Raw genomic sequence first — 15,368 nt, 5'->3', positions numbered from 1 at the left:
AAGTTGCCCTGTGTATCATCACCTTGAGACTATGTGCCATATTACTAGAGAGAAGAGCAGCACCATCCCAGGAGGCATGAATGCCATCTCTTTTCAACAGGTCAGGTCTGCCCCAAAAACTTTTCCAATTGTCTATGAATTCTATATTATTTTGCGGACACCACTTAGACAGCCAGCCATTAAGTGAGGACAATCTACTAAGTATCTCATCACTCCTGCGAACAGGAAGGGGGCCAGAGCAAATTACAGTGCCTGACATCGTACTTGCGAGTTCACACACCTCTTTAACATTCATTTTAGTGATCTCTGACTGGCGGAGTCGAACATCATTAGTGCCATCTTGAGCCATAGCAGGTTGAAGGTGGCGTAGTTCTGTTAAGACATTATGTACAGTCAGTATCTAATACTAGAACCTTTTTAAGTTCTTTTAATTACGCTCTCACTCCCATATAGTCAAAAGTTTGGAATCATGAAGATTTTGTTTTTATGTATGGTCACAAAGGCTGGATTCATTTGATCAAAAATACAGTAAAAAAAATGTCAGCATCATTACTTCAGTCTTTAATGTCACATGAACATATTAAAATATAAAAAATATTTCACAATATTACTGTTTTTAATGTATTTTAGATCAAATAGAGAGAGCACAAGAGACATTAAAAATTATTAATTATTGCATATTATTATACATATAAATATTTTATGTCTAGGTTTACAAAGGGCAATTTGTGAGTAGGATTTTGAGTAAGATGTCCACCAGTGTTTTCAATTCAGGCTGCCCCAACCCCTGAAAAGCCCACACCCCACCTTGTCTTACGTGCAGTAAAGCAGTGTGCTATTGCTGAGCAGAATGCAACACAGGCACACATCCCTCAGCCCAAGCATCAATAGCACAAGGCTGAGGTTCTGGGTCCTCTTGCCAAAAGGGTTCATGTTCTGGATCATCCCCCTCATCTCTCATCAGGAGAAGACATTCTATCGTCTCAACCAGGTTATTTCGTGCCCACCAAACCGAGAAGGGTATCAACTGGAGGGTAGGAAGTTTGTGTATAAGATGAATGCATCATAAACTTTTTCATTGCAAGTAAGCTATTCATATACAGTAAGCATACAGACTTTAATCAGGGTAGGTGACATATTGAACTTCACGCAGATGAAAACGAGGATGTGAGGAACAGATTTTCTTTAAAATGGCATGCACTGTATAAAGGACCTAGATCACATGTAAGTTTCAAAACTCACAGCTTTCAAAGCTGTTTTATGGAATTATGTTTATTGAAAGAAATATGTTTTATTCCTCACAGCGTCGTTTTCATTCCTTTTTTTAATAAAACATGTTTTAAACAGTAACGGTTTTTGTAACGTCAGTTTTTGTAAGTCAACACAAGTCAATGCAAAACAAAATCCAAACGCAGTAAATAAATGTATAGAGTAGGAATATATAAGACAAAACTCTTACAACAGTTCCTTGATTTAGCCTTGTTTTCATTCCTGGGAAAAAAATTAAATATGGTGCTTCCCTGGTCTATTGCAGGGTTGTTATAGTAAAAAAAAACAACTAAATTAAAAAAAATATATCATTTTAAAAAACTAAAAAAAGTTAACTGATTTCATTTTAGCTTGCCAAGACAAAATTTGTCTTTTATTTGGTTTAACTTGATGTACTAAAATAACTAAAACTAAAATAAAAACAAGCCTATACATATTTAAAATAATAATAATAATAATAAAATGATAAAACATGCAATTAAAAATATATATATAAAAAACAATTTAAAATATTAATAAAAACTGTAATAGTATCTCATTGATACTAAAACTGAAATACTTGACTGAATGATCACATATTGTACACTCTATAACTTATGTTTAACATGGCATAACCTATCCCAAAACTATAGCATACAAGTATATGAAATGAATGTTTGCAAAGCAAATCCTATAGACATATTAACAATAATTCCATGAAGTTTCAGCTCACCTGTCTTTTTAAATACACCTGACAACATCGGTCCTTCAGTCTGTCCATTAGTTCCGCTATGATGTCCACCACCACCTCCTCCCCCTCCTCCTTGGTGAGCATGCTGGTCCAGGTGGACTCGGTTAGGAGGCCCGGCACAATGTCCACGGTCTCGACGGGCTGGCCCGAGTGTGGAGGAGCAGGAGCATTAACTGAGCCAGAATCTGTGTGGCTTTTATCGACCCGAGATTTGGCAGCTGAGCGACGCATGGTCTTCACTTCTCTGGTAAAAATTAATTAAAAATAACTGGGGGCAGAAGGAGAAAAACAGGACAACAAAAATGCAGTATTTTGTCACATGGAGTTGCCAAAATGGTTGTCATGATCACCAGCTGGAGTGCCCTTAAGAGCCACCAGGGGGCTCTCCATCACAGACTATTGTCATTCCCTCACAATCTAACTACATTTCCCAGAACTCACCTCCTGGACTCATGCCTGATTGCTTACTGCTGTTACTCATTACCTTGTTAAGCACCGCCTATATGAACCCTGTTAACTCCATTCTTTGCAAAGTAATATATGTGTCTATACTGCATTTCTAAACGTGCCATTGATTATCTGTTCCCTGGTTTTGACCCTTGTGTTCCTGCCCTAGTATATGTTGGGATTGTTTGCCTGTGTTTTGACCTGTGCCTGTTGGACTTTGATTGTGGATTGCCCTTTCAATAAATACTGCATTTAGATCCTCAACCTTAGTGTCTCTGAGCAGTACATGACAATGGGTAAATTTCAGTAAAAATCTCAAAACTATAAAGTTTTGAGACAAAATAAAATTATAAAATTACATTTATTTAAAATAAATAAATAAATAAACGTAAAATATATATATATATATATTTTTTTTTTTCCTATTAGTGAGGCTAGAGTGTCTGAATTCAGAACTGAATACTAGTATACTACTCTTACTACTATTATATATTACATGGGTGAAATAGTATGCTAGTATGCTATCTTTACCAACTCCTTGTATGCTGCTTTTACCAACTCTACGTCCAATATTGAATACTTCCCTACTATAAAGTATGCAAAAACAGTAGCCTACGCCAAAAGAGTAGTGTGTCCGAATACATAGTATTCGAAAAACAGTAGGCGAAAAGTACCTAAATGACTTACTACTTTCTGTAGAGATTATGAGGTGTGCATTCAATGGATACTTTCCTATCCCATGAGGCCACAGGAGGGGATTTGGCGGTAAAGCAACACAACTGATGCCGGTAGGTCACGTGACAGTAAAAACATGTGCAGATGTAGTAGCCTACACCCAGATTTAATTCATAGTACCCATTTTCATATACTGTATGATAAAACATACTTCTTTTTTTTTTTTACAGTCGCAAAGTAAATTCAAAGGTAGTGCCTACTCAGACATGCGATCCCCACCACCATGAAAAACAATTTAGAATTTTACACTTTAACTTATTTTTAAAAAGAGTAGCCTACTTATTACAGAAATAATACTTTCGAAAATATATACGTAAGTGAACTCAATTTAATATTTTAAGACACTTCATTGCATATTTACGATAACATGAAAATAAATTAAGTAAATTTTATATTTAATACATTTGTTTAAATTAAATGCCATTAGTTGAACTTGCTTTTTGACTTAAGAACATTTCAATTACTTCTATTGTCTTTGAAATATGGTTAAATGTAGGCCTACTGCCGCATGTACTTAATAAAATATACTTTAATTTATACCATGGTCTGTCTGAATACTTGATTCTAATTGGCTGGAAGGTGTGTGTTAAAACTGCTTTGGGTTCTGTTCATTGCCTCTGTCATGAATTAAAAAATGTTAATGCACACACTGATATATATGACTAGATTGATCAGTGAATGCACACCTCCCTTATACTTTCTATTCAAATTTAATTGTCATGTATTTAAATGTGTAATTAGCCTACACATTTGTAATAATGAAGTTGCAATTTAGTACATTTAATATCAAATAAACACACTACAGTTAAAATTATAATTAAGTCATTTGCATGTGCTTAAGTAACGTTAGCCTATGTTAGTCAACATCAAAATAAGCATGACAAAAGATTATTAAAAACAATGATTTTGCATGTAAGTTAACGTTAGGCCTGCTTGAATGAAAAACAGTGCACTTTTTAAAAGTGTATTTAAAATAAGAAACAGTAATGAAAGTGTACTCTCTTTAAGTACACATTTTATTTCATTGACAATATATTATCTGCAAGTACAGTTTTTAAAAATGAATATATATATATATATATATATATATATATATATATATATATATATATATATATATATATTTTGTTGTATTTATAAGTAACGTTACACTGCAAGTGCACATTCAATACAATTAAGCACACTTCTTTTTCACAAGGGACACGTCTAAAGTTATACAATTCAGTTAATGACGAACATTTTTCAAACATTTTCATCATTAAGCACTCGACACATTAAAGAAGACATACTATGTCACATTTAAAACCTTACCTGTATAACGTTAGCCTATCTCTTGTTGATTCTAGTTGCCTATCTCTTGTTGATCCTGGTTGCCAAGCAGCCAGGCCAGCGCCTCTGACGATGACGACACCGGAAACGACGAGATACTGCAGCCATATGTCACAGCAATTTCAGAACAGCAGTACTAGGCCAGCGGTCTCCGGACAGAGTTTTACAACAGAGCTATTAGCACATAATTATGGAGGGGTGCACGGTAAGTTGGTGTTTTTGTAATGTTTTATTTGTTTTAACATGATCGCTTAACAATAGCACTTTTGGTGCACGCTCGGCTTCCGCTTAAAAAGGCGGTCTGGAGTCTGCAGTGCCATGTTGATGTGAACGCGACTAGTGCAAAACTACGGAAGTAAATTCTTCTTGGTTACATTTTACTTGTATCGTTACAAACGCAATTCCTGAAGTAAAATGTATTCTCCAAAGCTTCTTGATTCCGAATTGCGTTCTGCGTTCTCCCTATCGCTTTCTATGCAAATGCACGGATCTCTCTCTCTCTCTCTCTCTCTCTCTCTCTCTCTCTCTCTCTCTCTCTCTCTCTCTCTCTCTCTCTCTGTGTGTGTGTGTGTATAAAGTTCTGCAAATGAAATAAATAAAACGGTGAATTTTGAATCTTATTTTCCTGAGTCTATACCTATGTCCGGTGTAGCAGAGGGTCAGTTCACCCAAAAATGGTGTCATGATTTACTCACCCTCATGTCATTCCAAACATAACGTTATTCGTTCGTTTGTTCGTTCGTTCTTTGAAACTCAAATTAAGATGTCTAATGAAACCTGAGAGTTTTTTGTTCCTCCATGCAAAGTTCATTCCTCCAAAACTTTGATGCTTCAAAAAGTTCATAAAGAGATTGTAAAAGTCGCTTTATATGATGAACAGATTAATTTAAGATATTGATCAACACACATACATAGACCATGTGTGTTGAGGAGCACATCAAATATGCATGTGCTCAAGAACCAATGAGGTTTGTTGTGGCATATGTCAGAAGCATGTTTTAACTTCCTCATGAACCAATGAAGTTCTTGCATATATGTGAGTTGATCAATGTTTATGAATAACTGCCACAGTTAAATCTGTTCATCATCATATAAAGAGATTGTTTCTCTTGATATTCAATTCACATGGATTACTTTTACAATGTCTTTTTTTTAAGTGTAAAAAATGTGGTTTCAATGATGGAACCGAAATCGCATCAAAAATATCTTCATTTGTGTTTCGAAAATGAATGAAAGGGTTTGGAATGTCTATTGCCAAGTAAATAGACAAATTTTTCATTTTTGGGTGAATAATCCATTTATTTCGCACTCTATGCAGTGTCTGGTTAAATAATTATGTAGTCTTCTTAACTGTGTTTTGTTTTTTCTTTCCTTTGCAGAGACATATTTCAATTCAGAAAGGTCAAACATTCCCTCAGTTGCAGAGATGCACAAAATGCTGCAACAATTTTCATTGTCCCTTTTGTATGGCCAGTGTGTTTAAGCCCAGCAGACTGGACAAACTCAAATTACATCTTAAAATCCACTCTAAAAAAGCAGTTGTCCATGGAGGTATAAGTATATAGCGTATAGTGTACATATATTGTATATTGTGTGTAGTATGTGTATACACAGATGAGCCAAAACATTATGACTACCTCTCTAATATGCTGTTTGTCCTCCATGTACTGCTAAATCTGGCACCAAGGCATTAGTAGCAGATTCTTCAAGTCCTGTAGGTTGCATGGGTCAAACTTGTTGGTCCAGCACATCCCACAGATGCTTGATTGGATTGTGATCTGGGGAATTTGGAGGCCAGGTCAGCACCTTGAACTCTTCATCATGTTCCTTAAACCATTCCTTAACAGTGTGTCAGGGTGTATTATCCTGCTGAAAGAGGCCACTTCCACCAGGGAACACCAGTGTCATGAAGGGCTGTGCCTGGTCTGCAACAATGTTTAGGTATGTGGCGCTTGTCAAATATACGTCCACATGAATGGCCGGACCCAGGGTTTCCCAGCAGAACATTGCCCAGAGCATCACACTCCCTCCACCGGCTTGTCATCATCCCACAGTACATCTTGGTGCCATAATTTCCCCAGTTAAACGGTGCACATGACCGTCCATGTGATATAAAAGAAAACGAGACTCCTCATACAAGGCGACATTCTTCCACTGCTCCAAGGTCCAGATCCAACGCTCGCATGCCCATTGTAGGCGCTTTCAACGGTGGACAGGGGTCAACATAGGCACTCTGATTGGTCACAGCTCCATACACAGCAAAGTGTGAGTTACTGTGTGTTGTGACACATTCCACCTAAAACATCATTAAAATTGTGTGCGACTTGTGCCTCAGTAGACCTTCTGTTGGCTTGGACCAGACGGAATAGCATTCGTTGCCATCGTTCATCGATGGGCCTTGGGCACCCAACACCATGTTGCTGGTTTGTGGTTTGTCCCTCCTCGGACCCCTGTTGATAAATTCTTACCACTGCTGACTGGGATCAACCCACAAGCCTTGCCGTTTCAGAGATATTTTGAATTTGGATTTGCCAATTGTCAAAGTCAACTGCATCCAACACATTGATTATTAGAACTGATTGTTTGCTTACTATCTATTCTACCCAGACCTTAGTATGTGGCCTTGTTAGGAGATGATCATATTCGCTTCACCTGTAACTGGTCATAATGGTTTTGCTCATCAGTGTATACATGTAGCATAAATATATTGTATCTCTATATTTTACTAATATACATATATCTTCTTTCTTTTTTTAGACTTCAATTTTCACAGGTGTGGACTGGGCTGTAGACCATCCCTACATTTCCACTGTATATACTGTTCAACAACAATTATAAGGAAACCTGATTTTAAAAACCATTTACTAGTCTGTAAACATAAGCTACATTCAGAATCAGCCACAAAAATGGTGTCAAGCACCAGTTCGGCAGTAACCGCTCCATCAATCATAAACACACAGTCAATCATCAATACAACAGGGACCGTTCCTGCATTCATGTACACACTGTCAACCACCAGTACAGACGTTACTGTTTTAGGGATCAAAGATGGACCCTCAACCACCAGTACAGACGGTACTGCTTTAGGGATCAAAGATGGACCCTCAGCCACCACTGTAGACATGACTGCTTTGGGGATCAAAGATGGATCGTCACCCACCAGTACATGCAAGATTCGTGTGCGGCCTGTTATTAAAAAAAGATGCCCAATGTGCAGTATCCTCATCAATAAAACCAATCTACAAAAACATATTGAACGGAAACACTCCGATCAGTCAGATCTGGACATTGGTGACACATTCCAGCTTACAAGCGAGTGTATAGACGAGACAAACGGGATATTTACAGTTCTTAAAATTGTAAAAGGCCATAGCGTCCCGCTTCACGTACAATACAAGACAATGGGAGAAAACCACAGAATTTTCTGCGAATCGAAAGAGTGCCAGGTTAACATAGATATCGCACAGAGGAGTGGTATCACATCGTACCAGTGCGTGCATATCAGTGCAGCGAGCTTTTGCAAGTCTTCGGCTGAACCAGTCTCGCTCAAGGAAGAAGTTTTAACGGCGATAGTGAGAGGAAAATTGTTCAGCGAGAAAAAGAAAAAAGAATGCCTTGTTCTGCAACAGCTCGCCAATAGTAGCCACGTACCACTTTCCGTTCACACCTCGATTGGTGTGTCAACGACAAAAATGTTTATTTCGGTTTTTGAGCCCAGCGTGTCCTCCTATAGTCGCTTGGGCCGTGTCATGGTTGTTTATAACACTCAAATGAACACGTGGCACTGTCCCTGTACTAAAGTGCGACGCTCATGTCTGCACAAGTATGTTGCCAAATGGCATCTATTTCAAACGCACCGTGAGCTATTGAGTACTGATGGATCACCACACAACACGCCTCATTCAGAAGAGGAAGGCGTCACAGACGACATTCATGTGTATCCCCCGAAAGGTCTGGGACTGGAGTATATGGTGAATTACATTCTTCAGATCAAAAAGATTCCTGCTGTTCTTCCAGAAGATATGCGCATACCATCGGCACGCAAGGATTACCCACGAAACCTTTGTCCGAATGAAACATTATGTCAGGGATGTCCAGGCGAAGTCCCTCTCAGTGAACCTATGCTAATTACACAGACCGCCAAAATACTGACCAATTGGTGCATTATTGAAGGTAGGCTATATTGTCCTTATGCTTGTGCTCTATTCAGCTACATTGTCCTGTAATGTGATATTTGTTTTAATTGCTAGATGTTGCCACCTACTGTAAGCAGTGCCCGCAGTGTGGGATATTTTATCGTTACCAAGAGTGGAAAGACGGCCTCCATAACTTCAATGATCACATCATCCTTGACATACCTTTGTGCTTAACCTTCAGGAACCTTCTACAGGTAATCTTCAGTCTGACTATATCAAAGTCAGTGATATGATGCTCTTTTTTTTGTCCTATCTATTAATTCTTTCAAAAATATAGTCATAAATGTCTTGGTGATACAACTGTTCTTGTATCATCATAATAAAAGACTCATTAAGAGAAGGAAATTCTTAAACATGAAACATTATTACGTAGTTTGGCATCATATTTTATTATTATTTAAAAAAAACAAATAGTATATAAAAAAACTGGTTAATATTTGAAACTTTTTTCCGGCCAATTCAAAGTCATGTGGCTAATATATGAATGAAATAATGGGCAACTTAAAGGGATAGTTGACCCAAAAATGAAAATTCTGTCGTTAATTACTTTCCCTCATGTTGTTCCACACCTGTATGAGTTTTGTTCGTCTTCGGAACACGAATGAAGATCTTTTTGATGAAATCTGGGGCCGTATTCACAAAGCATTTTATCTTACCACTAGGAGTACTCCTAAATCGCACTAAAAGATTTTAGCTAGGAGTTTTCTCTTACAAGTTATTCACAACACCTTTCAGACCTACTCTTAGTAAAGAAAAATGACAACTCCCAAACTAAGAGTGAGTCTTCGTTGCTATGGATGACGTCATTACTCATGCACGAGCTTGACTGAAGTGACCACCTTGATTGGCTGATGATTGTAACGTGCGAATGATTCCAAACACCTCCCCTACGATGATGAGTGACAGGTGACAGGTCTGAGAATGCGTGCGCTACACAAGTAGTGCGAAGGACGGAAGATGATGAATAACTGAATAAATAGCCTAAATGAATAAAGAGTAATGCAAAACAAATAGCCTAGTAGCCTAATGAAACATATGGATTGATGCAATATCTTTGCAACATTATTGAATTAATCTGTCACTATATGCCTCTGCCTACTATATGCCTCTGCCTACGTTTGCAAAGAGAAGAACATTTTAATTTGATTCACAATGAAACGTTACAAATAGTTTACATGCAATGAGTAGCCTAGTTTTGGTTGTTGTTGGTGGCGTTATTGCATCCCTAGTTATGCCTACAATGCAAAATTGTTCCCTCGCGATTGGAAGCTCCTGTAGCCGCCGCATACGCATTTCAAAACATCACAACGTGAAATGCCACAAAAAGCGGTTTGTGAATAGGTCTTAGTGAGTTAGGAGTCCTCTCGACTTCTTTTAAGCTGTCCCAGACTTAGGTGCTACTTTTAGGGCTAAAATGCTTCGTGAATTACTCTTAGTCAAAAAAATTAGGAGTCCTAAAGTTAGGAGTGACACGCCCATTATTTTTAGGAGTTGCTCCAATTCGCCAGTTAGGAGCTACTTTTAGCCTTAAAATTCTTTGTGAATACGGCCCCTGAGAGATTTCTGTACTCTCCATTGAAAGCTACGCAGCTGACGCTTTGAAAAAGCAAAAAAATCCCTTATTTTTCACTAGGGATACAAATTATTTTTTTCTTTATCATGAACTCTCATATCTATGCCACTTATCCATGAATGTGTTTAGGTATGCTATTTTTGTACATTCAAATGTTGAAAGTGTTTGAAACTTTCTTCTTTTTTTGTATTTTTACTTAGGTACATACTTCAGTGAGCAGAGCAGTTGAATATTTACAGCTCATGACAGGTGTGGAGTTTCCAAATCCAGACACAATGCTGCATGCATATTTACAGTTTGAAGCCCTCACAGATCATGAATACAAGTATTCATGCCCCTCCTGCGGCGATCATCCGCCAGTGGTGATCTTGGGTGTACACAAACCGAGCACTTCTCACTTATCAGGTAGAAAAATGATAATGTTCTTCATCTTCCAGTTTGTTTATTTGATACTTTTTTGGACATGTGGTTTTTGTCATAGTGAAATACTGTTATGTTTTCAGAAAATGACATTAAAGAACCACCAGAGAATTTTAAAGGGGAGGTCAATCTGGAAAAGTTCTGGGAGGCACTATCCAAAGAGATGATCTGTCGAGGACTTGTTGAAAGTACATACACATACAGTGCTTATTACACTATATTGTGAAATATTGAAAAGAATGCATCTTATGATTTTTTTTTATTTTTTCCCTATTGTTTTAGATGGTGGACACAATCCATTTGCAGCTCCACCAAATTATCACTTTTGGGCTCCTTGGATAGGCAAGAACACACGGCAGTCAGACACTGTGCTAAACACAGAGTTTGAGAAAGTTCGTGCTTCAAAGTCTAAGTCAGAGGTTTTAGAAATGACAGTTACAGAGGATAGTCTCAGTGAAGAACTTTTCAAACAGAAGGTTTGCTTTATGAGTGGATCAACCCTTTTAATGCTTTTTTATTGAATAAATTCAAATGAACATTTTTTAAATAATATTCTTTGATAGGATGATGTGGTTAGAGGTTTATGCAACGAATGTGGTGTGGACTCCACCGGATCTCGCGGTGATGTCCTTCTTAGATTGGCTGGTGAAATGAAATCAAGGCAAACATGTTGCTCTGGTGAGATTACTGTTTACTCTACTGTTTTAACTGCATTCCTGTAAATGTATGTTATTGTGGAATTATTGCCAATATATGAAAATGACAAAAAAAACTGCTTCTAATGTTTAAAAAAAAATTCAACAGGAAATGATATCATAGAGAGGATCCCTGCATACCCTATTTGTGTCAAAGTCAACAAGTTCCATTATTGTAGCAAAAATAATTTTATATTTTAAAGACGAAGCAAAGTTGGTGATAAAAATACTTCCCCATAAAATATTTATGAATTAATAATTAATTTGTATTTGTAAAATACAAATTTGTGTAATTCATTTGTAAAAATACCTTTTACCTTGAAAAGTATACACTACTGTTTAAAGATCATAAATGCAATAAAAACGGTAATATTGTGAAATATTGCGATTTCTAAGAACTATTTTCTATTTTAATACATTTTAAAATGTAATTTATTCCTGTGATTAAAGCTGAATATTCAGCACCATTACTCCAGTCTTCAGTGTCACATGATCCTTTAGATATCATTCTAATATGATGATTTGATGCTCAAGAAACATTTTAATCATCAATGTTGAAAGCAGTTGCTGCTTAATATTTTTGTGGAGATCACGATGCATTCCAGAATTCTTTGATGAATTGAAAGAAACGTACTTTTTAACATTATAAAAGTCTATAGTCTATGCTGTCACTTTTGATTAATGTTTAAGTTCAATATGCAAGTTTCTTTAAAAAAAAGTAGTGTATTTTACAAGTAAAAAAAAACCTATATATATATATATAATATTATTATTATTATTATTATTATTATTATGAATAAAGGATATAGATTTAAATATTTAAAAGATTTTTCCTTTTCTTTTTTCAATTTGCCACTAACCCTCTTTATTATTAAATGTTACTTTCTAAAGTCATATTTCTCTCTTCTTTTTTTCTGTCCATTTTTTAGGAGGCTGGGGAGTCATCATGTGCCCCTGTGGAATTGTCTACAGTCTAAAATGCAATCTCCAAGCTGCGAGCCCTCGAGACTTTGCCGATTTGCTGTTATCATGGCAACATATGCCGAATGTCATGATTTATGACTTTGCGCAGAGTCTTGCTACGCACACCAATCTAAGGGCCCCAGAAAAGCTTCCCATCTCTCCATTTGAAGGACTCTTGGTGGAGCCAACTCAATCACACATAGAACTTGCCAAACGTGGACAGCTGAGAGTGTCCCTGCCTTGGCTGGGTGAAAAAATGGAAATGACAGATCCTCACGGACACCCGGCGACCGGTTCATCTGATCATTACGTGCTTCATGAACGCAACTCAGAGGACAGCACAGATGTTCTGAGGAAACTCACGCTCGTGCCTCAGCTGGCCGGCAAAGTGAATAGTGAAGTTGCAGAGCGACTATTTGACAAAATGAAGAAAAATAACTACTTCATGTCTTTGACATCAGCGCATCTGTTTCTAATGAGGAACATTGTTCACCACTATAATGAAAACAAGGCCAACAAAGCGAGCACCAGATTAAGAAAGAGTTCTGGATCCAACTTGCTGACTGATGCGTATGGACAAGCTGTGTTGGGTAAATTTGGATGTATATGATATTAAACAACATCAGGGGCCGTATTCGCAAATAATTTTAAGGCTAAAAGTAGCTCCTAACTGGCGAATTGGAGCAACTCCTAAAAATAATGGGCGTGTCACTCCTAACTTTAGGACTCCTAATTTTTTTGACTAAGAGTAATTCACGAAGCATTTTAGCCCTAAAAGTAGCACCTAAGTCTGGGACAGCTTAAAAGAAGTCGAGAGGACTCCTAACTCACTAAGACCTATTCACAAACCGCTTTTTGTGGCATTTCACGTTGCGATGTTTTGAAATGCGTATGCGGCGGCTACAGGAGCTTCCAATCGCGAGGGAACAATTTTGCATTGTAGGCATAACTAGGGATGCAATAACGCCACCAACAACAACCAAAACTAGGCTACTCATTGCATGTAAACTAATTGTAACGTTTCATTGTGAATCAAATTAAAATGTTCTTCTCTTTGCAAACGTAGGCAGAGGCATATAGTGACAGATTAATTCAATAATGTTGCAAAGATATTGCATCAATCCATATGTTTCATTAGGCTACTAGGCTATTTGTTTTGCCTTACTCTTTATTCATTTAGGCTATTTATTCAGTTATTCATCATCTTCCGTCCTTCGCACTGCTTGTGTAGCGCACGCATTCTCAGACCTGTCACTCATCATCGTAGGGGAGGTGTTTGGAATCATTCCCGCGTTACAATCATCAGCCAATCAAGGTGGTCACTTCAGTCAAGCTCGTGCATGAGTAATGACGTCATCCATAGCAACGAAGACTCACTCTTAGTTTGGGAGTTGTCATTTTTCTTTACTAAGAGTAGGTCTGAAAGGCGTTGTGAATAACTTTTAAGAGAAAACTCCTAGCTAAATTCTTTTAGTGCGATTTAGGAGTACTCCTAGTGGTAAGATCAAATGCTTTGTGAATACGGCCCCAGAAATGTAGTGGAAAGACACTGATAAATAAATACATACTTGTAACTTTAGATTTGTTTGTGTTGTAATAGAAAATCCAGGAGGATCCAGAAGCACGGATAATGTGATTGAGGACTCAATCCTGCCATCTCTGATGGGCCTGAGCAGCGGTACGTGTTTTTATTGTCAATATCGCAAAGGCCTTTTACAGGCTATATGGGATATTTGAATGATTATCCTAATGTTGTGTGACATTAAACACCTGTCAGTAGAGTGTTTTTTTGGATTGTCAGCAGTGGTACACAGACTGGTTTTGATTTGAGTTCATTTTGTAAATGTCTTAAAAGCACGTGTATGAATCTATGAATCTAAAGAATAATCATATTCATGTGTTTGTATTGTTCTTTTCTGTCTTAAAGCTTGACTGGGCCTTCAGCACAAACAACCCATTGGAGTTGGAAACAATTGTAAAATCCTTTTTCTCGACCTTCTCAGTAAGCAGATGAGTTTGAATTGAATGTTAACGACTGAGTTAGTTGTGGTTAAAACCAAATGACTGGGAAACCTTTATTATGATTATTATTAAAAAAAAAAAAAATCACACAATTTTGAATTTACCTCTAAGCTAACAATTGCATTCAAAGACTGCGTTGTGATTTCTGGATACTGGATGTTATTTATGTTTTGTTTTTGTTTTGTTTTTTTCATTATTATTATAATGTAGCATTTTTTTCGCTAATCAATTATTATTTTAAATTCTAAACTATTTTTATATTTCTGCAGGACTGTTTAATATAGTTGAAATATATTGTTAGAGTATTTCAGTTGTAATGTTGAATTTATTTTAGTTTTACTTAAAGCAATATCAATGTGGATGTCATATCTGGATTTGTTATTGAATGTTTATTTTGTGTTATATATGATTAAACATTCATGACTACAAATGCTTACACTTTGTGTCTTTAAGTACCGTTTGCAACATCACGAACAAGAAAGGAATTGTATTATCTCAGTTCAATATTTTAGATGTAAACTCGGCACATATCAAATTTAATAAAGTATAGAGGTTGATTTTTTTGTGTAATATTTTTGTTATACCTACGGTTTTGGGGTAATAACATTTTGATTTTATTTACACAAATGTAGATTAGTTTAAGTTGCTCCAAGTTTTGTGGCATTTAAAGAAAACTTTATTTTAACCCTCAAAGAAGCTGAAAGAACAATGCCTTAACTATATTTAGTATATTTATATACTATACCTTACAAATATAGTATATTTGATAACCCCCTTAAATTTAATCTAATTTACTATAATTTTCTTTTATATATTTTAACATGTATTATTTAATTCTTTGTTTTTTCATTGCACTTTATTTTAAAGTGTCTATGTTACACTGTAATTATACATTTAAGTTCTGAGTAATATTAATTAACTACATGCACTTAGTATAGGGTTAGGATTAGGTTTGTTATAGGGTTAGTTGCTTGTAATTATGCATAAGT

At 36.5% G+C, this 15,368-nt stretch overlaps 2 protein-coding genes across 3 annotated transcripts; one reads left to right on the top strand and one right to left on the bottom strand.

The window, feature by feature from the left end:
• Positions 1–772: 772 nt before the first annotated feature.
• Positions 773–4,526, bottom strand: c20h2orf81 (chromosome 20 C2orf81 homolog). 2 transcript variants are annotated; one of them, XM_079888403.1, is made up of 3 exons: positions 4,493–4,526; positions 1,982–2,243; positions 773–1,027 (listed from the first exon to the last, which is right to left on the bottom strand). In XM_079888403.1, exons 2-3 carry the CDS (start codon positions 2,228–2,230, stop codon positions 836–838), a joined length of 441 nt encoding a protein of 146 aa, XP_079744529.1. In that variant the 5' UTR covers positions 2,231–2,243; positions 4,493–4,526; the 3' UTR covers positions 773–835. The 2 variants fall into 2 exon arrangements, with proteins under 2 accessions (XP_079744529.1, XP_079744530.1); XM_079888404.1 differs by lacking the exon at positions 4,493–4,526 and adding an exon at positions 3,134–3,242.
• Positions 4,527–4,535: 9 nt separating this feature from the next.
• On the top strand, positions 4,536–14,816 carry LOC307168439 (uncharacterized protein). Its single transcript, XM_079888402.1, has 11 exons — positions 4,536–4,715; positions 5,890–6,061; positions 7,268–8,683; positions 8,761–8,900; positions 10,480–10,684; positions 10,783–10,887; positions 10,982–11,175; positions 11,263–11,377; positions 12,324–12,947; positions 13,958–14,035; positions 14,285–14,816. The coding sequence occupies exons 1-11, from the start codon at positions 4,701–4,703 to the stop codon at positions 14,287–14,289; spliced, it is 3,069 nt and encodes a 1,022-aa protein (XP_079744528.1). The 5' UTR covers positions 4,536–4,700; the 3' UTR covers positions 14,290–14,816.
• Positions 14,817–15,368: the final 552 nt, after the last annotated feature.

The sequence above is a fragment of the Squalius cephalus genome, assembly GCF_949319135.1.
Source record: "Squalius cephalus genome assembly, chromosome: 12".
In the NCBI taxonomy this organism is placed as follows: domain Eukaryota; kingdom Metazoa; phylum Chordata; class Actinopteri; order Cypriniformes; family Leuciscidae; genus Squalius; species Squalius cephalus.
The sequence above is the reverse complement of the archived record's forward strand: the minus strand, read 5'-3'. Positions and strand labels throughout refer to the sequence as shown.

What these genes read in the sequence shown, in the direction of transcription:
- c20h2orf81 (XM_079888403.1), bottom strand. Translation starts at nt 2,230, where the DNA reads ATGCGTCGCTCAGCTGCCAAATCTCGGGTCGATAAAAGCCACACAGAT. An exon ending in AGGTGTATTTAAAAAGACAG is followed by an intron (nt 1,028 to 1,981) that starts GTGAGCTGAAAC and finishes CCTACCCTCCAG; the next exon opens with TTGATACCCTTCTCGGTTTG.
- LOC307168439 (XM_079888402.1), top strand. An exon ending in CCTTCAGGAACCTTCTACAG is followed by an intron (nt 8,901 to 10,479) that starts GTAATCTTCAGT and finishes ATTTTTACTTAG; the next exon opens with GTACATACTTCAGTGAGCAG. An exon ending in AAGGCAAACATGTTGCTCTG is followed by an intron (nt 11,378 to 12,323) that starts GTGAGATTACTG and finishes TCCATTTTTTAG; the next exon opens with GAGGCTGGGGAGTCATCATG.